The sequence below is a fragment of the Carettochelys insculpta genome, chromosome 13 (assembly GCF_033958435.1).
Source record: "Carettochelys insculpta isolate YL-2023 chromosome 13, ASM3395843v1, whole genome shotgun sequence".
Lineage (NCBI taxonomy): Eukaryota > Metazoa > Chordata > Testudines > Carettochelyidae > Carettochelys > Carettochelys insculpta.
In genome coordinates, this window is record NC_134149.1 from 45,648,049 (window position 1) to 45,673,395 (window position 25,347).

The following is a 25,347-nucleotide window of genomic DNA, read 5'->3' on the forward strand; positions in this document are numbered from 1 at the left end:
GTAACTACCAGCTCACGCACTGAGAATGGGATGGATACAGAAGGTCACCAAGAAGGAATTATATAGGAAGATACAGCCGAAAGAGAACCTCCTGCCTAACGGAAGTCACAGCTGTCCGGGCGTATGTGCACAATGAGCAACAAGTGGAAAGTCAAGACCCTGGCATTCGGTGTAATGGACGGTTCACATAGGAGAGGCAGACCCCACAGAGAATGGATAGATGATATAGTAGGTTGGTGTGGAGCTAGTCTACAGAACTAAGCCACTCTGCACTGGATAGGGAAAGACAGAAGGAAATAGTGAGAGAGGCATCAGACACCAATGGGTGCTGAGCCCCTGGTTGCTGCTGATGAGCTCGCTTGCTGCCAAAGAGGAGCCAGAGAACTGTGGGTGGGGTGCACGCTCCTTGCTGCAATTGCAGCTACTTGGGAAGACCTCCCCCCTGGGCCCCTCTGGCCCCTCTAACGCTCTCACATGCAGAGCAAACCATTCTGGAGAGGGTCAGGCATGATTTCCTCAGGAGATGCCTGTGAGCTGGGTCCAGAGACAGACACAGAGATTCTGTAACTTGCCTGGGTTCTCAGAGCAAGTTACTGGCTGAGCCAGACCCTGAACCCAAGAGCCCCAAATCGTAGTCACTTGCTCCCGCTCCACAGCCCACGCTCCCTTACACTGCCCCTTCACTGAGGATCTTTCCGTTGCCGCTAGCACTCTGCAGGACAAAGCCCTTTTCAAACCCTCTGCTTGAGAACAGCCAGCCCGGGTGCTGGACAACAGCCAGCCATGGCCCATCCTGCTCTGCCAAGCAAGTTCCAAGTAGAACGCCCAGGATCTCTTACAATTCTTGCTCAGCGATCCACATACCCTGTGAGCTGAGCACTCAGGTGGCCGTCCAGGAGAGATTCAGGTGCTGCTCAGCTGATTGGCAGGGTGCCCACAGCCACCCAGAGTGGGCAGCGTGTGTTTCTACTGGTGGTACACTTCCACACATGCCTTGGTGCACTTAACAAAATTTATTCCGTTCACAGATGGAAAACAGTTAGAGAGAACCCTGCCAGAGAGCCTCACTGACCAGGACTTGTTTTTAGAGTCTCTCCTAAAATACCAGCCCCCAGGAAACCTGCCTAAGAAGGGTGATAAGCAAGTCAGGGTAGCCTGACCCATGGCTGCAAAAGCCCCTCCAGAAATCAAGCCTGGAACAGGGTGGTGCCTGCTTGGATTTCAGTCTCTTTCCAGGGCAGCTCCACATTTGCAACCTGACGCTTGCTCCGCCAGCCATCCTTTCTGATGAGCAGATGAAAACCAGGGATGTTTTACAAATAGCTTCTTAAACCATTGTGCTCAGCCCAAGACATGCAGCTGGCCTCAGCCCAGGCTGATTACTAAGCAGGATGATTAATTCCCAGCAAATAATTTTTTTAGAGCATTTGGGCCCCTCTGAGCCAGATTCTGACCTCAGCAGAGCAGGACTAGTGTAAATCACCCTGAGCGCAGTAGAGTTACTCCAAATTCCCATGGGTGTAACCAAGACCAGAACCTGGTTTCCCTCCTGCTCATCGACTGTGAGCAGGTTGTGATTTTCGCCAAATGCGTTGGTTGCTCCAGGGTTGGCAATGGGCATTCTTGGCGACTTTACTCATCTCTGAGCAGTTCACAAAGACCTTTCCCCCGTCAGAACAACACACCCCGGACAGGGTCTTGCACCCTCTAAGCCCCTACCCACAGCAAGAGAAACTCATCAAATCTAAACAACGAGCACGGATTTCCCCCAAAGGTAGACATGCCAGCAGCTGCATGAAGTCCCTAGAGATGGCGCTGTCGCTATTGATTTTACACACAAGCTGCCCGATACCGTGATGGTGGGCAGAAGGCTAAAACTCTTAAATTGGATGGAGAGATGAGATCAGCCTTTGGTGCGAGAATTCACTGTTTGATTGTTGGAACCCTCCCCCCCACAATTCCATCTTGTTAAAATGTGACCAACTGCCACCTTGCACATGGTACTTAGATCTCCTACTCCTTCCTTCTGCGCACCTTCTCTGCAGGCGTCTGTCACATGCTTCTGGGGGGAGCAATGTTTATGGCTTCTCAGTTTGCAAGGTGCACAGGACACTGTGTGCCCTGCTGAAAGCCAAGAAGTGCCAGCTTGGTGTGACCAGGCAAATGAGCACATGGGATGGTTCCTGTTTCCTGACTGGCTGTATGTCCAGTGCTCCTGCATGTAAACCTGTTTTCCATTAATACTCACAGCATTTGCCATTGGTGAACAATGGTGCCAGTAACGCTTCACAGCATGATCACTGGCCCTGCCGACACAAATGGTGCAGCCACATGGCCAGAGCACACTGAGTGACACGTGTCGCGAACGCGGGCCAGGATTTTCAGAAGAGCTCTGAACCCCACACCGTGAACAGCTTTGCAGAAGCACTCAGCACGTCAGGTGGCTGTTAGCTGCAGAGAGCACCAGAAAACTTGGCCATGATTCGTGAACCTGGGTCTCTTTGGGCTGAAGTGGGATGTAATTGGCACAAAGGGCACATGCAGCTACACTCAGCAGTACTCGCAGAGCTGTAATGATTTCATGCTTACGAGGCCAGAGGAGCAGAGATCTACCGAAAGACGTTTTCATGCCCTATTAATTTTATGAATTAAATCTATTTTAGGTCCCATGTCTCTTGCCATCAAAATTCAGACATTTTGTCATTGACTTCAAGGGGGAGTAAAGCGAGTTTTTGTTACCAACCCATAAAGGAAGAAAACAGATGAACATAGGAACGTCCATGCTGGGACAGACCAAAGGTCCATCTAGCTCAGTGTTCTGTCTTCTGGCAGTGACCAGGGCCAGATGCCCCAGAGGGCACGAACAGAACAGGCAATCACCAAGTGATCCCACCTTCTGGCCAACAGAAGGCTTCACTGGGGATGTGAGAACATTGCTGCTGCAGCGGCACACATCAGCCTGGACGGAAGATGATAAAATACTTACAGGAGCAGAATGGGTGTTGTTTGTAGCACAGAAGAGTTTCAGAATGACAGCCACACACAGAGCTCCGGCCACCCCCAAATCACAGAGCCGAGCTATTGAGTGAGAATTACTCTTGCCAGATTTAGCAGCTCAGAAATGACTGTGCCAGTGCTCATGCAGGAAAATGCAACTCATAGTTTTGATTTGCAGCTGGAAATGGGGTTGGTTCAGAGCACAGCAAACTGGGGTGGGGGGACAGGCAGTCACTTTGCCGACACAAGTGTATCAGAGCAGCTTCCTACTCAGGAGTCCTGGAGTGGATCCCAGCCAACAGCCCCAGCGCTCTCACCCCTCAGCCCAAGCAAAGGTGTTGGAGCTGTGGCTATGGCAATCTCCAAGAGGCGTCTGGGGTAGACCTGAGTTCCCAGGCAGAACTAGAGCAAATCAGCTGGAAAAGGTTTATTATTTCCTCGTCATCTTTCGTAACCTGCAGCCCCCCACCCCACAACTTCCTGTTCTGGGCTTCTAACAATTTTGCAAATACATCTCAGACCCGACATGCAGAACCTCATTTTCTTGCCATTGTCAAGGCAGGGCAGATATGGTCAACCGTGCTTTCCTGCCTGGTGACTTTGTGAGGTGGAGAAATACTGATTGGAATACAGAGGCACCAGCGTAAACCCTTCAAGTCTGTGGAGAGTGACTTGAAATCTGAGAAAAAAGGGGTGTTTCTCCCCATCCAAGTGATTTCTGGTTCTCTCTCTTACATTGTTTTAAGCACCACGTGCTGGCAATCTTACTCTGGCAGTGCGGGCTAGGGAAATTTAATTAGCCAGGAACAATATAATGAGCATCAATGTTATATCACAGAATGTGGTTCTCTAGGTTCTTAAGAAGAAACGAGACAGTCCTCCTGATCTCCCCACAGATGGAAGAGGGACCAGGCAGAATGAGAGGCAATGGAGGCCAGCAGATAGAACACAGAGCAATTATCCAGTGATCCACTCCACCCTCCAGTCCCTGCTTTCAGCAGTCAGAGGCTTCGGCCAGGGATAGTCAACTATTTTTTTGCCAAGGTCCAAATAACTTGGTCAAAGTTACCCTGTGGTGTGATAAGTTCTTCAGCTGAATCAGCTGACCCCAGATTTCAGGACACAATGAGGCCTGGTTACAGCACGTGCGGGCATTGCTAGAAAAGTGCATTCCACCCACATAGCCAGGTGCCATCTGTATATCTGTGAACAAAGGGCCTTCAGAGAGAAAGGGGCAGGCAGAGCGGAAGAGAAGGCCACGGATCAGGATGATGAATCAATTAGTGTCATATCTTGGGAATGCCCCTGTGCCTAGGCAAAGATGGTATTGACACACAAAGCCCCTACAGAAACCTACGGAGGAGAGTGCTTTTGTCCCCTTCCAATAGTGGGGAAAAAATCATGTGTCCTTCACCAAACGCTCATCAAAACAAATGTGTGAACAAAAATTTACCAAAAACACAGGACAGCCAGAAATTTTCCCCTGTCCCCTCTTCTCTGACACTATTTCCACTTCATCCCCTTCTTCCACAGGGCCTCTGGGGCTTCCCCCACCCACAGGTGTCTCCTTACTATGCGTCAGGACTTGCAATCCATCAGTATTCATGTTGCGTATAGCCTGGGTGAAATCTGACATCAGTGGAGCCAAGATTTCACCCCATGTATCTCATCTGCAGTGCAACCTTTGAAGCAAAAGAGAACAGAATTCATCACCCCAAACCCAAAATGACACCAACATTCTGGAGGAGGGATGGGAATAAAAACCAACAAACCTGGTTATTATAAAACAGTTATTGACCCATCTATCTTTTCACAGGTGATGGCAACACATAAAGCAGGTTCAAAGAAGAAAGTGGCACCCTTTCTCCACCTCTTCTCATACATTTGCTGCAGCATATTATGACTGTATGTAACACAGACAGGGTTGGACTGATCTGGCAGGACACAGAAGACCGAGAATGAACGAGAGTCATTCCCATAATAAATTAATGTTATAAGAAAGAGATACTGACAAGGCACATTCAACGTTTCCAACTTCACATCAGATAAATACACATATGAGAAAGTCACCTGCTCAGTTTCTCTGTCACTAAGGCTGCATGAGAAATGTGATTTTGTCAGGCCTCAGAAACCACTCAGAGCCACCTCCTTGATTTTGCTTTGTGTGGGTTTCACATGCCTTTCGTCTTCCTTCAGTTTCAGGTGCAAATGGACCCATAAACTCCTAATGAAATGCAGTCAAAGCCATAAGCCTCTGCTACTTTGTACTGCATGTGAGCCTGAGCCAAAAAGCTGCATCTAAATTCACAGCTCATACCTATCTCCATAGGCCACAGGACAAAGTCCAATCACTCTGACAGGGAACTTCCAACTGAGGGGCTGCTGTTCAGGGGTGAAGATTCCTGGATTTGGAGGGAGGGTTTTGGTTTGGGCTCAATTCCAGAGTCTGATCTCACTGGCTTAACGCGGCTAACACCGCAGTGGAGTCACTCTGCAGTGAGTCCAGAGTCCGACCCTCCACTTGTGGATAAACAAATGGCAAATCTCCACATACGCTACTCTCTTTCTCCCACCTTCAGCATCACTCGCTACAGGGCAAGCACTTGTGGGCGTGATTCATAGCTGGGGAACATTGTGACTTTACGGCCATCAGTCTTTGGGTCCGGCTCCCCCTGGGGATCCTCACTCTGCTCTGTGCACTTGGGGAGGCCACGCCACTCTCGGTTCACAGGTAGGAACTGCTGCTGTTCTCTGTAACTCCGATCCAGCCAGGCCAAATCTGCCTTCTTGTCCTTCATTGTCTTATGGGCAGTGTGACTGTACAGGCACCTGGGAGAAGGAGCCATGTGGTCTCGTGTTTCTTTATTGCCTTGCAGCTTCACAGAGCTGAGAGGAATATCAACCCCGTCCAGAGGTGGCCACCCTCTCTGCTTGCCACCAGGCTTCTTTTTAAGGTCCCTGAGGCTGTGTGCTGCTCCCAAGGGACCCTGTGAAGGACGGCGAGTTTCTGCCACTGGAGATGAGGACTTGGAATAACCCTGGAGGTGCGGAGGAATCGGAATCTCAGAGTATGTCAGGTCGACCCTGTGGCTCATATCAGCTTCTCTGGCCAGTCCTGCTGACTCTGGCCCCTGCTGCTCAGGAAACATTCGCTGGCCCCCAGGAAGCAGGGCCCCCAAACAAGCACTGTAGCTCCCCTCCCCCGCAAGTCCATCTTGCATCTCCCCTGCTGAGGGCAAAGGGGCTTCAGAGTTCACAAGACCAGCAAAGTCCAACTGGCCCAAAGACCTGGGAGAGGCCAGGCTTTCACAGAGTCCCGGACCAAATCCATTGGCACAGTAACCTTCCTCTTCCCAGGCCTGGCAGCCTCCTGGAAGGAGCTGGATGTGGGGTTCTGGGGAGTTACCACTGGAGGCAAAGCCAACCACTGAGATCAGAGTGCTACAGGCACCCTCAAGGTCATGGGCAGGTGACTTGTTCCAGAGGTTCACATTTAGCTCTTCATTCAGAATAGCCTGTCCAAAATGAAGAACAAATCAATACAGAGTGATAGGAGAGGCTCTCATACAAGGCAATGAGCCCCTCAGACACACGCATCAGTGCACAAGTAACCTCCAGCGGCAGAGAAGGGAACACACTGTCCTGTGACATAGATGCCACCAGAAACTTTCCAGAGTCGTTGGTTTGCTAAAGTGATTCTCCCCTGGCCAGAGGCACAACGGATGCAGCCATTCCTTCCCATTCCCCTCTTCCTGGGTACGACACGTGTCAGCCTGGGCTGAAAGGCCTCTACTTTCCAGCAGACCTGGCTGGTGCAACACAAACTTCCTCTACACAGAGTGGCAGGAGAGAAGAAAACAGTGGGTCACCACCCTCTGTGAGGTACTGGCTCAAAACGAGGCATGGGTGACTCTGTCTTCCTGCCCCGTCATTTACAGCACCCACGACTGACATAAGCATAACAAGGGCCATACGGGGCTGTGACAGTGTAACAGCATTTTTCCATACCCACACTGAAAGGCCTGAAGCCTCCCTCCGCAGCCAGAACGAAGAGCAGCAGGCATCAGCTGTGAAGCTGGGAGCCACACACTCCCGTTCCATCTACACCTCATTAACTAGCCCCACGCCAGGCTGCTGGAAAGACACCCGTCTTATTGGCTCCCACTGGCACCAGAGAAACAGTTACAGAGAGGTGGCTGTGTTAGTCTGGATCTTCACAAAACAAACCAGCAGTCCTGTAGCACTTTAAAGACTAACAAAATAATGTATTAGGTGATGAGCTTTGGTGGGACAGACCCACTTCCTCAGCTCTGGAGACAGCGCAGTCAGTAGAAGCAGTCAGTACAGCGCTATCTCCAGGTCTGAAGAAGTGGGTCTGCCCCACCAAAGCTCATCAACTAATACATTATTTTGTTAGAGAACGCTGGAACTGGAAGGGACCTCAAGAGGTCATCGAGTCCAATTTCCTTCCCTCCTGCCAGGGCCAAACACCATCTAGGCCATCCCCGATAGGTGTCTGTCTAACCTGCTCTTAAATATCTCCAGCGATGGAGATTCCAAAACCTCCCTAGGTAACTTATTCCACTGTTTAACCATCCTGACAGTGAGGAAGTTTTTCCTAATGTCCAACCTAAACCTCCCTTGCTGCAGTTTAAGCCCATTGCTCCTTGTCCTGTCCTCAGAGGCCAAGGAGAACAATTTTTCTCCCTCCTCCTTCGAGCCCTCTTTGGGGTACTTGAAAACTGCTATCATGTCCCCTCTAAGTCTTCTCTTTTCTAAGCTAAACCAGCCCAGTTCTTTCAGTCTTCCCTCATAGGTCATGTTCTCTAGACCTTTCATCATTCTTATTGCTCTTCTCTGGACCTTCTCCAATTTCTTCACATCTTTCTTGAAATGTGGAGCCCAGAAATGGACACAGTACTCCAGCTGAAGCCTAATGAGTGCTGAGTAGAGTGGACGAATAACTTCTCATGTCTTGTTAGTCTTTAAAGTGTTACAGGACTGCTGGTTTGTTTCACCAGATAAAGAAACAGATCTCAAGATGGGCAAAGAAAACTTAGTTAACAGAAATTCATCTGGCAAGAACCTACTTCTCAATAGCTGAGGTTGTGGAATCTTCATTCTACGATGATTGTCCTCGCTTTCCTGTTGTTTGTGTGATCGTTGTATGGTTTGTAATTGTAATTGTAATTTTGTGAGCGTAAACGTAATGGCTTTGAGCAAGCTCCCGGCTGCATGGGAGAGGAGCAGGGGACTGAAAATCAGCTCGCATGCTGGGACTCTTGCTGGGGGTTGCTAGCCCATGGCCTACTCAGTCCCTGTTCACCTGTCTCAAAGGTGGCCACCCACTGTGTGAACACACAGCACTAGAGAGCAACTTGGAGCTGCCAGTTCCAGAGCGGAGCAGGCGGGAGCAGGGCAGGTTTGGGATGTCCAGCCAGGGCACAGACTCACGGCAGCCTGGTCTCAGCCACATAATGGCCCAGGCCGTGATGCTTGAGAGAGGAGGAGGGCTGTCGTTCACTCACCAGTGTTTGGGGGAAGGGCATTTTTGAGAGGCTTGGATACACGTAGAGCTTGAGGAAACAGACGACAACGGTGCTCAGCAGCAGCGTGAGGAGGGCAGCCAGAGCAATTGCCAGGCTCTGGTGGAAATCTGAAAAGAACTGAGAAGAGTTCAAGAGGCCCTCTGTCCTGGAGGGTGAGGAAGAAACACTCTAACCTACCTCTCTGGGCCCCAGGTCTGGACCGCTCCACAGGACACGGGTGTGCTACAGAACAGTGCCTGCTACACCCATCACTCGCACGAAAGGAGCACGGCTCTGCGCTCCCATCCTCAGCCAGCTGGGGCGTGCTCAGTGACCCAAATGGACTGAGACAACGAGGGGCGCCCTTGCTGCACCGCCAGGGTGCAGGCTGGGGAGGAGGAGGGGACCAGGACCTTTTAGCAGAGGAAGGAGAACCCTGGACTTGTACCTGCCCACAGGCGGCAGGCTCTCTGCCCAGCAGAAGCACAGCGCACTGCCTGGCGCTGTCTCCAGTGAGGGCCCTGCTGCGAAGGTAAGTGCTTCGTGATACCTGTGCGCCTCTTGGCGCCTGCGAGTCACTCTTGCTTCATTCACACTTTGCCCTCCTTTGCCGAGGCAACGGGAACACGCCCTCAGCGGAGTCTTTTCATGGCCAGACATGCCACATTGTGGACGGGAGGGTGCTAGCCCCGAGGGCTGCTTGCAATCCAGGTAAGAGAAACACAGCATGCCTGCTGCTGCCAACTCCTCATCATCGTGAAGTACCTGCCCTCAGGAAGGGCGTGGTTTGGGATCCTCAGCAAGCCCCCACCCACATCACACAGTGGGAGCAATGACTCTCTGTGCCCATGGGACTCTGTAGAACCCCTAGATTCAATCACATAGGCTGTGAGGTCACCCTCCTCTCACAGACTCTGCTCTCTGTGTCTGGGGAGGGGCCACAGCCTTCACAGCACCAGCCTATCCAGCCCCGGATATTAACCAGAAATCGGAACAGGGAATACAGCATTGGCCCTGCCCTGGAGCTGTCTTACCTGCTGGATGCTCTGGAGCCTTAATACATTGCACAGACACCTTGCTCTTCTGTCTGAGCACTTTGGCTGTGACACAGTAATTGGTGTTTGGTCTCAGGTCAAATGTGTGCGAAGTTATCTCGTCCTCTGGCTGTAAGGTCACCTTAAGGAGAGAGGGAGGGAGATATGGGCATGATATAACATGCCTAACACCTGCACCACAGAGCACAAATACACCTGTGTCTCCCTCAGGAGGCGTTTATGTTTCCTGACTCCTCGGGGATATGGCGCATTCTTGAGCAGAAAGCTAACGTAATTTCGGTCACTTTTCTTTTCCGTGCAGATGTTACTGGAAAGCTTCCTGCAGCCAGGTTTTGCTGTTAGCTTCAATGTCTTGTGGAGACAAATTCTACATGTCCATTATGCAAAGAAACATTGCTTTATGGCCGTTTGAAACTTGCTGCCTTTCTGTTACTGTTTTATTGCCTTAGTGTCTGTCCCATTAGCATTAAGGGAAAGAGGAAACAGAAGTGTCTGATTTACTGTCTCTCCCATTCATTACTTTGCATATCTCTGTCGCGTCCTCTGTTCCACAGCTCTTTGCTGACTTACCTACCCCTGCTCTGTCAGTTTCTCTCAGCTAGAAAGCTTCTCCGTGTCTATCAATGTTCATTGCCTTTCAAGCTAGACCTTTCCTGATGCTGCGTTTTGCTACGTGCAGCCACCTGCCAGCAAAGTCCCAGAGCAGGTTAAGTTAGACCAGGGATCGGCAACCTGTGGTTCTGAAGCCACATGCAGCTCTCTAAAGGAGCCACTTGCGGCTTCGAGCACTGCTGCTGCTGCTGAAATAAGGACATGAACTTGAATTGGTTTAATGGCCAGCATTTAGCTCCATTATTGCAGTGGGGGCAGCACAAAGAGCCGCCTGTCTGCATTTGGGGGAAGTGAGCAGGGGGACAGGCAGCTGTGCCTGCCCCTGCCAGAGCCGCACAGCCGTGCTAAGGAGGAAGAGGCGGGGAGGCGGCCTTCACGAGCACAGCTTCTCTCCCCCTGGGGCCAGGGCCACCTCCCAGGAGTGCAGTGCAGAGCCCCCCAGCTCCTCCTCGCTCTGCAGCAGCCACCGGAGCCTGGACCAGCATCCGGTGGTGCAAGGTCACCTCCCCCAAGACCAAGCCCAGCTCCCCACCCGGCCCCGGGACCCGGTGAGTCCCGCGCTGGTGCCACTGGGTGGGGAACAGCTGGGAAAGGTGCAGGCACCGTCTGGCCTCAGAAGTTCATGGGGGAGACCCAGAGCATGTGATGGGGGGACCAAGAGCAGCAGGCGGGCAAATAAGATCCGGATTCAGTGGGCAAGTTGGGGCAGGGCAGCTGAGGCAGGTTAACCTGGGGGTGGGGGTGGGGGTGGGGGCATGATTTGTCACCAATAGGGGTTAAGCCTGGAGATGGGGGGTGGGATGAGGGGGTGTTAATCTTGGGTATGGAGGGCGCTGAGAGGTTTGGGACTGAGAGGTGTTAACCCTGGGGATGGGGAGCAGGTTTGTGGGATGTGGGTAAGGCTTGGGGATAGGGAACGGAGTTGGGGGCTGAGGTGGGCAACGCCTGCAGATGGGGGTAACAACTTTCTGCCTATGTGCACTGTTCTGAAAATAGGGGTGACAAAAAGTACAGCTGGAGGTTGTGTATTAAGGGCTGTCTCGTATTTACACGCATTGCAGATCTTGATGTACTGATTTTGTAACTGAATTTGAAAAAATGGCTCCTCTTCCTCTTCCAACCCAATTTTGGTTGCAGACCCCTGGGTTAGACTATGATTTAGTGGTCCTAAGTCATCTGTAAGAAGTACTTTCCAAACCTATTCCATAGTTCAGTTGGCACTTCTGTCTTTGGTGCCTCCCTTCTTTACACATGCCATCTAATGGCTTCTGACCCATTCCCCTCTCTGTCCTGCACACAGAAGAGTTCCTTCTCCGTCTCCTGATTTGGCATAGATGAACCAGGCTGGAAAAATAAGAAGCCATCCTTGAGTGTTTCCTAGAACCCAGCTCTAGAACAAATTCAGTTCCTCACCGGCATGTTCTTGCTGATCTTCAAACATCTGGGGCCCAGAAACGGAGGAATTAAATCACCAGGAGGCAGGTGCCAGCTGGGATCAGAAGTTGAAGGCCAACAAGCCTGACCTCAGAAAATTGCCAACCCAGTTTTGCTGCATCAGGAAAGTCAGATAAGCACAAACTGTGACATTCTTCTACCCAACCCAACCCAACCCCGCCCTTTGTGAGACTCACACAGCGCAGCATCTGATCGTGCCCAACCTCACCTCACCCAGCCGTGCACAACCACCTCTTCTCCTCCTGACACTGGGAACACTGCTCACCTGGTTGATATCAACTCCTTCTTCATAAAGGTTGACCTGATACTTCCAGGTTGGTAGCACTTCCTGGACTGACTTATAAACACCACTGCTTGTGCAATAAGGCGTGAGCGGGACGGAGAGATTTACAATAAGATTCTCATTCACCAGCATTAGAGTCAGGTTAGGGGGACCCACACTCGCTGTGAAAGCAAAGAAAAAAGGCACAACCATCACGCTACTTGTCTCCTTTGAGCCAATCACCTTCTAGGCCTGAGAGTCTGGTAGTGCCATTCCCTCTCAGGCTGGTGCTGACGCACACTGAGTCTGGAAGCTAAAGAAACTAGCTCCAATTCTCAGTTGGCCGCCACCCATGAGCACCTGTTAACCTGCTCTGTGCTCCTCGGGTTACACTCACCTCAGGCCTCATCACGCTCTGTTGACACGGCCTTATCGCTAAAAATCAGCGTGTGTGAATGGCGTTTGTCAAACTCCTCCCCCCAGCCCCTGCCCCCGCCGAGGAGGTTTGTTTTGTCAGCAGGAGAGCACCTTTTTACCTCCCCGGATAGTTATCTCTTCCCACTCTGTCTAAAAAAGTGCAGTGGCATTTCTCCACCCAGACATTGCACTTGGTACCAGAGGAAGGCATCCACTTCTGCACACTGCCAGACACCCTTCCGGATGACCTGCCGGCAGTCACAAATCCTGAAGCCACTTGTGCAGCACATGGAAGGCCACCTTCTTGCAAAGCCATGTCCCAGGGTGACATTCTCCCTGCACCTGTCAGCCATGACCATGCCAACATGATGATACACTTCTGTGGGTCTGTCCCACGAAAGCTCACCTAATAAACTATTTTGCTAGTCTTTAAAGTGCTACTTGACTGCTTTTTGTTTTGATCTTCACCTAGTGTCTGAACCTCAAGGTGTCTCCAGCTACTTATTATAGCATCACCTGCAAAGCTTCCGGGGCTGTCACTATTATAGGACTAGTCACTTGCAGTGTCGTTGTAGCTGTGCTGGGCCCAGGATATCAGAGAAACCAGGTGGGTTAGGTAATGCCCCTTACTGCAGCAACTTCTGTTGGCAAAAGAGACAAGCTTTCAAGCTGCACAGAGCTCGTCCCGTTCAGCACCTGAACACAAGCTCTTTGGAGCTCAAAAAGCCTGTCTCTTTCTCTAACAGATATTACCCTAATCCTCCCTGGCCCCCAATGTCTCCCAACGATTGGAAATGGCTTGGGCCTGGCCCTGCCTCATCTAGGTTGCTGTTTTCAAATCAGGATCAGGCCGGCACTGAGTGATGGGGGGGTTGTCATCTGACAGTTGGAGAATGGCCCGCAAGATGGGTGCAGGAAGTCTCAGGCCATGTCTCAGTGGTGATCCAGCGCTCTGCAATGCACAGACCCTCCTCATTCGCTCTTCCACAGTCACATCCGTGGGGGAGGTGTTCAGAGATGCACACAGGTGGCTTGGAAGATAGTCGGTCATTCTCTCTGTCTAGGGCCCTGCACAGCTCTGCTGGCAGCTGGCTAGCAGGATTCTCTGCCCTGACTCCCAGGTCTACCTGGCCCTGCTGCAATTCTTTGTGCCCCTGTCTGTCTAGCTGACTGCTCTGGTCACCCCTGGGGTATCTCAGCACCTTCAGTCGGGCTCAGACTGTGAATCAGCATTAGCTCATGGAGAGGCACCCCTATCTTTGCAGGGCAAACCTTCCCTACCTGTGACTCTCACCCCTCCCCTCTCCAGCACCTCATGGGATTCATCAAGAGCAAGACACCCATCCAGCAAGAGGCACATCCCAGACAGCCATCTCCTCCTCACCACTGTCTCTGACTCACTATCCACCTTTAACCTGTGAGCCTGCCCCCTTGACTCCATCTCCTCCTCACTTCTCAGGCTCCTGCTCTCAGCCCATCTCTCGCCCTCCATTTCCAATCTCCCCTCTGCAGTGCTTCAACAGGCCTCATTTCAGCTGCCCTCTGCTGGTCACTCCCTCCACATTTGCCCCATGGCCCCCTTGCATAACTTCTTAGAGGGCCAGGCCAGCTGGGACGACACCATCCAAAAGGCAAAATTCCTTCCTTACCCCTAGTCTGGTGATCAGTTAGATCTTGAGTGTGTGAGCATGAGACACCAGCCAGGTCCCTCAGACAGAAGACTCTCTGAGTCACCTTGGAGCACTGGTCCATGCCAGCCAGTGTCCTGTCTCTAGCCAGGCCTCATCTCTGATGCTTCAGAGGAAGGTGGGAAGAAAACAGCAACCACCAGAATACAACCATGTGTCATGGAAAAAAAATTCCTTCCCAACCCCTGCAGGCTGAAGTCCGGGAGACTGTAGTCGTTGTCAGTGTCATGAGCAAATTAGGCGATCCCGCTCTCTGCATGGCCCATGGAAGAAGGAGATGAGCAGGAGAATCACAGATTCTGAGGCCAGGTGTGATCATGAGCACCAGGACAACCTGGCCCAATCTCCCCACCCCCAACCCACTTGCAGATGCCTCAGAATTTCTCCCAGAAGTTGGATTTCATCTCACCTGTTCACCCTGTGCCCACTGAAGAAGCTGCAACCTAACTTGCCATCGTCTTCCACTCTGGTAGATTATTCCACCTTCTGGGAACCATCAGTGCCAACCATTCCATAACCCACACCTGACTTGCTCCCACCGTGAGCCCGGAAATCCAAACACCCTGGGGACTCTCCTGGCACACCGACTGCTACGTCCCTCCTCCTGCCCTTGAGCTCCCATAGGCCCTTACTGTCTCTGTACAGCTGCAGTTCATTGGAAATGGCCCATTCAGACGTGTTGGTTCTGTCCGTGGCTCTCACCCTGGCCCAGTACATTTGGTAGATGTCTTCAAAGTACAGTTTGCACGCGTGCAATAGTCCGGTGCTGTTCCTCCAACAGGCAGCCACTTTGGTCCAGTTTGAAGAGCTGCATGTAGAAGCAGTCACAGTAATGCAACACGAAGCAGCCATCTGCCCTCCTTACCCCCACCTCCTCCCAGTTCCACGCTCCACCCCCTTCCCAGCCCCTAGGACAGGAAGAAAGACCTCGCTTAGGTGAGTCAGGTGAACCGATGAGGTAGCAGCCAAGACTGAGCTCTGCCACGCTCCCCATCTGCAGCCGTCCTGGCTGGAGGAAAGGGGCAGAAAACGTGCATACATTTTTGCTTAATTAAAAACCAGCCCTCTGGCTGTCCTAGAGCCCTCCACTTCCTCCTGCGCTGGCAGATAGCTGGACAGCTTGGGCCACACACAGGGTAGAAGTAGACTTGGGCAAAATTTTTCAAATAGCTCATTTGCTGAAAAATGCCATTTCAGTTAAGCTGAAATGATTCACAAATCGACACACAGTGGCCAAACGGCATCTGTCCAACGGGTTTTTTTTTCAGGACCTAGATGCTATTCCGAAAATGTCTGCCAGCAGTGCCATTCTCATAACCTTCAGCCCCGTCATGAGGACATACTCTGGGACGTGGGAAACCTAAGTCTAATTCCTCCGCTTCCTCATCAGGTGCTGGCGCTTCAACTTGGGTCTCCAGGAAAATGCTCTGACCACTAGGCTCTGGTGGGACAAGCCTTTCCTGTCAAAGCTGTTCCACTTTCTATAACTAGTCACTGGAGGACGCGCTTGACCTTGGGGGCATGCTGGGTGCAAACCCAACACTGTAAGAGGGGCACCGCCATCGTCACTGGCTCTGCTCTCCACGTTGTGAGTCCAGCCCTTTAAAAATGTTTAAAAAATCCATTTTGGGGTCAAATAAAGCATCTCTCATTTGACCCAAAGTGTTTTTTTCAATTTGTAGACAAAGATTGCAGTTCTAGATTGGGCTTGGATTTAACAGAACACTTGACTGATTTTTTAAACTTGCCATAAAACCTACAAATCTATCACTTCCCAGCCCAAGGTAGAAGAGGGAAACGAGGTAAGGGTCCAGAGAGGTGACTGACCATTAAGAAATCAGGAGCGCGGAATGCAGAGGGATTGCAGATGGGGCTAGGACTAGCAAAGCTGGCCAGGAAAGGGTCAGTCGGCTCACAGCTGTAACGTACCGCTGACGACTTTCAACCTCGTATTCGTTGTCATTGCCTGAGCTGGAACCAGGCTCCCATGCCAAAAGAATGTGGAAATTTTCAGATGTTAGCCTCACATTCTGCGGCGGGGACAGCATCCCTTCAAACACAAACGAAGGAAAGCCGATCGATAGCATTATAAGTTAAGGGAACAGAGTGTTGCTTTCCTATTAGTCAGCTGTTGGCATATGAAGGATGCCCAGGGTATAGCATGTCAACATCTAATGAAATCACTGCAGCACGTGGATTTATCCTTCACAACTATCTATTTCTTTAGCAAGCCCCCTGCAGAGCATTCATTCTGCTCTTCGTTACACCCATCTGTGGTCCAAGCAACCCGACAGCCCACGGTGCCAAGCACACCTCCTCTGACTGGACAAATGCGCTGACCAGTTCAGTGCATGTCCCTGCTCCTGGCCTCCCTTTGTGCGCCTGCACCTTAGGACTGGAAGTGTGGGGGTGGGGGAAGCCAGGGCACAGTCTGCTAGAGTTGGAGCTGTTTGAAAAACACTAGATACCAGCATGAGAGACACATGCTTCATTTGGGGTGTTTCGTTTTGCTTTTTTGGCTTTTTCTTCTTAACGTAAAAATACCCTGAAAACCCCAAAACAAATTCATAGACTCATACAAGATTGATAGTTGAAGGCTGGTATCAAATCCCACCTCACCCCGCTCCTCTGTACGCTAATGAGCCCCGTTCCCTCAACCTCTCCTCATAAGTCACTTGCCCCAGCCCCCTCATCATTTTCATTCCCGTCCACTGAACTCTTCAGTTTGTCCACGTTTTTTCTGTGGAGGGTGGCCCAAAACGGGACACAATACTAGAGGTGAATGATCGTTTCTCTCATCTGCTGGCAATGCTAGTAAAGCAACTCAGTAACGTGCTATTAGCCTTCTTGTCAACAAGGGCACACTGTTGAGTCATAGCCAGCTTCTCATTCACGGTAATCCCCACCCAAAATCCCTCCTTTTCCACAGAACTGCTGGTTAGTCAGACAGTCCGCAGCCTGTAGCAGTGCTTGGGATTCTTCCTTGCTAAGTGCTGGACTCTGCACCTGTCCTTGTTGAATCACATCAGATTCTCTTGGCCCAATCCTCCAATTTTCTCAGTCACTCTGGACCCTAGTCCTACCCATCAGTGTATCTACTGCTGCCTCTAGCTTCGTGTCATGTGTGAACACGCTGAGGGTGCAATCTATCCCATCATCCAGACCATTAAAGAAGAAGAAGGTGAACAAAACCGGCCTGAGGGCCAACACCTGGGGCACTTGGCTTCATATTGGCTGCCAGTTGTAAGTTTTCTTCTTCTTTTTTTAAAACTCCCTTTCTCTTTCTCTAGCACTGAAAAAAGTAGACAAATGGTAGAGAAAAGAAAATAATGAAAAACAGGATATTTTAAAATTTGATTTTGGTTTTGTGGCTGAAAAACCTGCAACATTTTAACCAATCAAAAATTTTCAATCCAAAGGAACACATCAGTCAAAAAGTTGTTTGGAATATTAAAAAAAAAAATTTGATAAAAAAATTATGTCATCTTTATTTGGAGGTGGGAAAAGATTTCACTGCATGCATGTACATAAGCCCAGTAACATATATTATCCCCCAGTACACAGAGGCTGCATTGTTATGCCATTTCTCCTTCCTACTGTCCACCCAGGTGCTCATTTAGACTTTCAAACTGCCCATGGACCTTGCTGTTTGGGTTCTTTAGTCCATCAGCCATCTACTTGCACTCAAGGCTTTTTTCCTAATAAATTGTCACTGGGTTATCGGTTCCCAGGCTCCGAGTTAGGCAGAGTTTTGCCCAGGTTGTTTTGGTAGAATATAAACAAGGCAGGCTGTCAGAAATATGCTCTTGTGCTTATGGCAAAGGTTGTGCTTTACATGGACTCTTCAGTAGCAAAACCACTGTTCGCTGAGCTTCTGCAGGTAGGTTTTCTGGGTGTTTCATACAGAGGGGTCCTGTGGGGCGGTCCCCAGGCCTCGTAAACGTTTGTGAACCCCGCGGCCACCCGGGCCCCTCTCTCCTTGCCAAGTCGCAGTGCAGCACAGGAAGCTTACCCAGTAGGAGGGTCTGATGAAAGAGGAGCAGAAGCACTCTCAACACACGGCGCATGATTCCACACTGCTCCCAACACACTCACTTCCATCGGTCCCGAGTTCTACCTGTGTGCCCCACAGCCAGTCACCTGCAGCGAGGAAGAAGGGCAGAGTGCTCTGAAAGGACTGGAAACCAGGGCTGGTGAAACACAACCAGGAAAGAACAAGAAGCTGGGGAACGAATGCCTGTGTCACGTGACAATGTTTGTAGTTGCCGTCCGCAGGCAAGGAACACTTACAAAGCTGCACACCATCGTCTCCATGGTGAGGTAGGAACATCATGTGTGAGTGACTCACAGGTTTGTCTTTGGCTGTGAGCCATGGGCAGTGAGCCACTCAGGACAGAAAGGGAAGGGCCTGGGCTACTGTAGCCAGACAGAATCCCCCTGCTCTACTCCATCTTGCCCCTCTTAGGTGCCTCAGAGCACAAAGCACAAAGGACACAGCACAGCCTGAGAATGTCTGAGAGCTCAGATGCGCTTATCTCAAGCACGGTCTTTTGATGCTTCGAAAGACAGATGTGCTGCCTCAGCATGACCCTGGACGGAAGAGTACAGACAAGGGGGCTAACAAGCCAGCTGATGACCACAGGGCCTTAAACTGCCCTTGGCTGGTACTGATAACTGATATGCGTACCCATCATCCCAGAAGAGGAATCTCCCGCCCACACGAAAAGAATGTCCTGTCTTAATGATTTAGTTATCTCTATCTTACAAGTGTAAATTAAGTTGCAACTCCCTCGTAAGAACTGGCGTCACAAAGATGAACCAGTACAACTGGTACCTTTAGATAAGGAAGAGTGTACGTGACCCAAGGGGTATAAAGAAGGGTCTGGCAGCACATTCTAACTGAGCTCCAATCACCTATACCTGCCGGTCGGGTAAGGTCATTGCCTCCCGAGGACCCAGGGGATGCCCTCCTCGTACTCTTCTTCCCGAGGGATTGAGTGAAAGATGCTGGCTATGCCGAAGTCTGAGGATGCAGGGGTGAGAATTATACCTGCAAAGTATTTTGTGCACATTTAATAGTAAGAGCTCTGTAGGCTGAGGTGTTTTGTCCTCAAATATGTAACTTTCATTTGTAATCTAATTGGTATGCCATATGTATCATCCTACTAGTAGTTAAGAAGATAGAGCAATAACCTTGTAACCATTAAGATTTCTTATTTCTGTTTTTAATAAATAGTAGCCATTTAAGTTTCAGCCTGACTCCTTCCACTTACTGTAACTCGGCTGAACACAAACAAAGACCCTCAGCCGGTTTGGCTATATCAGCCTGGTCAGTGGTAAGGTGCAGTGAGAGCTGAACACTGAGTCATGTCGCCTCCATGGGACAGACTCCTGGGGCACCCGTCAGCCTCCCTGGCTGCCCGCTGCGAAGGCACAGTCTGTCCTAGCAGTTAAAGACTCGGGTGAAATTAGCTCTCTGCATCAACCTTTGGGGCATCCGTCAGCCACCCTGGCTGCCCGCTGCGAAGGGACTGCCGGTCCTAGCAGTTAAAGACTCAGATGTAATAAGGCTCACAGACCACTCATTACCCGATCATCGGCTAACAGCTACTGCTGAGGCAGACGTAAGGAAGTGAGACAACTCAGGACAAACTTCTCCAGGTGGCTTCTAAATGTTTACGGCAGAGGGGAAGGGAACCCATCCTGATGAGCAGCACTGGGGGTGCAAGAGTCTCTGTTCCCCACCACACTGGGCCTGGTGCAAGAACACTGCGCAGGCGGCGTTTGAGTGAACGCAGTTTGCTTCATAGCTCTGGAGCCTGAATCCTCCATGTCTCCATCAAACAGGGGCACAGCAAGCGTCCACGCCCACAGCCCTTCTCTAATGCACGGCAACCGAAACTGCGAGAAGACCATTTTTTCAAATTTGGTTACAAAGTCAATCTTTCAAGAGACACAATGCACATGAATATGAGACCGGCCTTCATAAATAACATCAAAGTATGATTTTGGTTACGCCTATTTTAAGAAGAGCGCACAATGATTTGTATCAGTTAGAAATTTTAAGCTACTTTCACCCCTGGGTTGGAGAGCAAATGAGGACAAAGAAAACGTTGTGCCTGGGGATAGATTCATACACAGAGAGGACCAATATTCACGTCAACCCTTAACGCCTGTGTTTATAAACCATTTTTTTAAAAAAGTGTCCCTTTTGAAAAAACTATAAGTACCCTCAGGCTGCCCCCCACATTATCCCAATCTCCCCTCCCCTGCTCCAGAGCCAGACACCCCCTGTTCCCCCCCACTTTACCTCAATCATAGAATCCTAGGGCTGGAAAGGACCTCAGGAGGTCATCTAGTCCAGCCCCCTGCCCAAAGCAGGATCAACCCCAACTAAATCATCCCAGCCAGGACCTTGTCAAGCCAGGACTTAAAAACCTCTAGTGATGGAGATTCCACCACCTCTCTCAGTAACACATTCCAGTGCTTCACCACCCTCCTGGTGAAGTAGTTTTTCCTAATATCCAGCCTACTCCTCTTCTTCTGTAACTTCAGACCATTGCTCCTTGTTCTGCTATCTGACACCACTGAGAACAGTTTCTCACCCTCCTCTTTAGAGGTCCCCTTCAGGAAGTTGAAGGCTGCTATTGAATCACCCCTCAGTCTTCTTTTCTGTAAATTAAACAAGCCCAAATCCCTCAGCCTATCCTCACAAGTCATGTGCTCCAGCCCCTTAATTATTTTTGTTGTCCTCCGCTGAACCTGCTCCAGTACATCAACATCCTTTTTATACTGGAGGGCCCAAAACTGGACACAATATTCCAGAAGTGACCTCACCAGTGCTGAGGGGAACAATCTCCCCTCCCCTCCTCCAGAACCAGGCACCCCCAGTTCCCCCCATATTATCCCAATCCCCCTCCCCTCCTCTACAGCCAGAAACCTCCAGTGCCCCCAGCTTTAAATGTTCTTAAATATCTCCAGTGATGGAGATTCCACAACCTCCCTTGGCAATTAATTCCAGTGTTTAATCACCCTGACAATCAGTTTTTCCTAATGTCCAACTTAAACATTTATTGCTGCATTTTAAGCCCCTTGCTCCTTGTCCTGTCCTCAGACACCAAGGAGAACAATTTTTCTCACTCCACCTTATAACCCTCTTTTGACTTGAACACTTGTCCTGTACTCTGAGTGGAGCACAGGTCATCTCAAGTCTCCTCCACTTCACTCTGTCTTGAGACAAAACTTCTAGCTGGCTCCAGGAGTGCCCCAGCTGCTGTTCTTCAGCCTCAGTAGATCTCCTTCATGTTGTCCGCAGTCTTCCTCTTTTGCATTTTCCTTGAGGGTTCCATGTGAGAGCTTGTTGGACTGTGCTGGGTGACGGTTGTCTGAGAGTGTGACCTAGCCAGCCCCACTTTCTCCTCATCATTTGAATGTCAAGTGCTCTGCTCTGTTCTGTTCCAAAGCTCCTTATTTGTGGGCACACTCCTTTAGGTACTTGTAAACCACTATCACGTCCCCGCTCAGTCTTCTAAACTAAACCAGCCCTGTTCTTTCATTCTTCCCTCATAGCTCATGTTCCCTAGACCCTTCATCAGTCTTGTCGCTCTTCTCTGGACCTTCCCCAATTTCTCCACATCTTTCTTGAAATGTGGTGCGGGGAACTGGACACAATACTCCATTTGAGGCCTAATCACCACAGAGTAGCACGGCGGAATTACTTCTCATGTCTGGCTCACAACAGTCCTGCTAATGCATCCTTTTTCTGCAACAGCACCACACTGTTGACTCATATTTAGCTTGTCGTCCACTATGACCCCTAGATGCCTTTCCGCAACACTTCTTGCTAGACAGTTGCTTCCCATTCTCTATATGTGAAACTGATTATTCCTTCTTAAGAGGAGTACTTTGCACTTATCCTTACTAAACTTCATCCTGTTTACCTCAGACCATTTCTCCAGTTTGTCCAGATCATTTTGAATTCTGACCCTATCCTTCAAAGCAGTTGCAACCCCTCCTAGCCTGGTATCATTGGCAAACTAAATCAGCGTACTCTCTATGCCAATGTCGAAATAGTTGATGAAGATACTGAATAGAACTGGTCCCAAAACAGACCCTTGAGGAATCCCACTTGCTATGCCCTTCCAGCATGATTGTGAACCATTAATAACTACCCTCTGTTATACGATGGGGTTTCTGGGCACAGCCAGGGAAATTAATCCAGGGTATCTTTGCTTAAAACCAGGCCACTTACAGCCTCAAGCTGGGATTTCCTTCTTGCTCAGGCAAATCAAACCAGCCACAAAAGCACCTCTGCCAGCCCCACAGGCCAGGCAGAAGGCACACAAGCAAACCCCCAGACTTCCCAGCTGCTACACCAGCCCAGACCAACAGCCCCCTACTCAGGCAAATCATTCTTAAAACTTATTTCACCAACTCCACACAGATTCTCCTGGGCCCCAAAGGGTCCAGCCACAGTCCCAGGTCAATATATATTTGGATCTTACCCAAATCACCACGCCTGCCAAATCCTTCAGATCTAAATATCTAAAGGTGTATTGAAAGAAAAAAAGAAAGAAAGAAAGAAAGAAAGAACGAACGAACAGGGGTAGAGAAAAAAAATTTAAAGTGACACTTTACATACATCAGTTACAGATATTGAGGTTGGCCACCAGTGTTCTGTTGAGTCTTTGAAAGTCTCTAAAAGTAAACCACATGCGGGATATGATTTCAGGTTACATAGTCTGAGTTACTGGAGAGCTGTAGATCTGGCCAGCTGGAGTCAGCCTGCTGCAACATGGATCCTTGGAACAGGGACAAAGACCAAGTTCAAGATGGACAGTGCTAGGCCCTCTGAAAGTTTTTTCTATGAGGGAAAATTCCCTTCTTCTCCCATAGGTCTTGGCTTACCACCTGACCAGGGCTGTGTCTACACGTGCCCCAAACTTCGAAATGGCCATGCAAATGGCCATTTTGAAGTTTACTAATGAAGCGCTGAAATGCATATTCAGCACTTCATTAGCATGCGGGCGGCAGCGGCGCTTCGAAATTGACGAGCCTTGCAGCCGCGCGGCGCGTCCAGACGGGGCTCCTTTTCGAAAGGGCCCCGCCTACTTCGAAGTCCCCTTATTCCCATGAGCTCATGGGAATAAGGGGACTTCAAAGAAGGTGGCGTCCTTTCGAAAAGGAGCCCCGTCGGGACGCGCCGCGCTGCGGCAAGGCTCGTCAATTTCGAAGAGCGGCTGCCGCCCGCATGCTAATGAAGTGCTGAATATGCATTTCAGCGCTTCATTAGTAAACTTCGAAATGGCCATTTGCATGGCCATTTCGAAGTTTGGGGCACGTGTAGACACAGCCCAGGTGGGATACTGTGTTGTGTTGCCATTCATTGCAGCCCCAGAGGAAAGTCCCACATTTCCGATATATGCATTGGCCACGTAGGCCTTTGTTTATAGTCCATTCACCCTGGCTGGTGTGGCAGTCCCACCTTCCATTGTGACCTCTTGGCTCTGAACATTTCTAATACAACTACAGAGCTAAAACCTGTAGCTTTACATACAGACATTGCACAGACATATAAGTAGCATACACAGATTCAGGGCATCATCAGCTTTCGTTAGACACCTCACATGGCCCCCCCAGCACAATATTTGGTACCAAAAGATACACTAGGCACGTAGCATGGTTTCCATAGCCAATATAAAAATTCAGTCATGTGACACTCTCTAAGAACAGTTATCCAGCCAGTTATGCACTCATCTTATAGTAGCCCCATCTAAGTTGTATTTGTCCAGTTTATAGATAAGAAGATCATGCAAGACTGCTGCAAATGCCTTACTAAAGTCTAGTTATACCATGCCTACTGTTTCTCCCTACAGACTGACTGGTTTGTAATTTCCTGGGTTGCTCTTATTCCCCTTTTCATAGATAGGCACGATATTTGCCCTTTTCCAGTCTTCTGGAATTTCTTCCCAATTTCCATGACCTTTCAGAGATGATAGCTAAAGGCTCCAATACCTTCTCTATCAGCTCCTTGAGTATTCTACGATGCATTTCCATCAGGCCCTGGTGACTTGCAGATGTCTAATTTTTCTAAGCAATTTTTAACTCGTTCTTTTTTTATTTTATCTTCTAAACCTACCCACTTCCCACTAGCACTCATCCAGTTAGGTGTTCCTTCATCAGACTTCTTGGTGAAGACTGAAACAAAGTCATTAAGCACCTCTGCCATTTCCTAGTTACATGCCTGAGGGGGGTTCACCGGCACAACTTGCACGACTACATTCTGCAGTCAAGCATTTGATCGGTGTTTACGTGGCGGGGTACGTGCAATCTTGTTCCATTTTAGACATAGCTGCATTACCCCGGAACACGTTTTGCTCTCAACATTCCTGTAAAGTGTCGTTTTAATAAAACTGTTTTGTTTCAAAGACCTTGAAACATTTCTTTGAGTGCACCTTGCTAGGGCTTTCTTTCATTACAGTTACTCAAATTAAAATGAAAATGAAGCTTATTTATTCAGTGCTCCAGTATATATGTCTGTCATAGTTAAAATTCATACTTTCCCACACCATGTTAGTAGTGAGCACAGGGCCAATTGTGGCTGCACAGGTGGGCTTCAAGGAAAAAGTCTGGGGCTCCCCTGCCCTGGGGCTTGGAGGGAGTCATTTGTTTCACACATACAGCCACACGGTGAGAACGGGAGGGACAATTTTTATAGCGGGGTTCTCACAGCTTTTGACTCAAATTGTAAACCCAGCACATAATGGAAACCACTTCAAGTCAAAGAGGGCAGCTGCACCCCCAGCTCCCCAAAGTCCAGCACCTATGCACTACACACATTTTCCCCACTCTTTGGGGAACAAAAACTGCTCTGTCAAAGCAAGACGCGGGTTACTGGCAGGACAGCTCTTTACCTCTGACTCTGCCCCTCACCTACCTGAGAACAGATCCTTCTCTGTCTCATCTCACTCTTCCAAGCAAGCAGCCACCACATCTGAGTTCGGGGAGGCTTTTGTCAACGACTCACCAACAACTGCTCCGTGAGCGAATTCAGCAGTTCATGTCCTTTTCTTGGTTTCGGTGCTCTTCTTTTCTTCCTTCCTTGTTGGTGGCTTCATGCAGGGCTGAGGCTGACAGAGTACTAATTCCATCTATATCACTGCTTCCCTCTCCTGGTGAGCAGTGCCCTCAGCAGGTAGTGAACCAATACAGCCTAACATTCTCTTCTGTGTTGAATAGTAACAGAGACAGAGCTATGCTAGTCTACATACTATCAAAACAAAAAAGCAGTCCAGTAGCACTTTAAAGACTGACAAAATAATGTATTAGGTGAT

General features: G+C 49.8%; 1 protein-coding gene across 1 annotated transcript; it reads right to left on the bottom strand.

Annotated features, from left to right (window-relative positions):
- Positions 1–4,605: 4,605 nt before the first annotated feature.
- Positions 4,606–25,120, bottom strand: LOC142020191 (interleukin-20 receptor subunit alpha-like). The gene is made up of 9 exons (XM_075007857.1): positions 24,951–25,120; positions 18,027–18,154; positions 15,944–16,064; positions 14,647–14,822; positions 11,913–12,091; positions 9,560–9,701; positions 8,526–8,653; positions 4,770–6,512; positions 4,606–4,679 (listed from the first exon to the last, which is right to left on the bottom strand). Exons 2-8 carry the CDS (start codon positions 18,079–18,081, stop codon positions 5,586–5,588), a joined length of 1,728 nt encoding a protein of 575 aa, XP_074863958.1. The 5' UTR covers positions 18,082–18,154; positions 24,951–25,120; the 3' UTR covers positions 4,606–4,679; positions 4,770–5,585.
- Between the last annotated feature and the right edge of the window lie 227 nt (positions 25,121–25,347).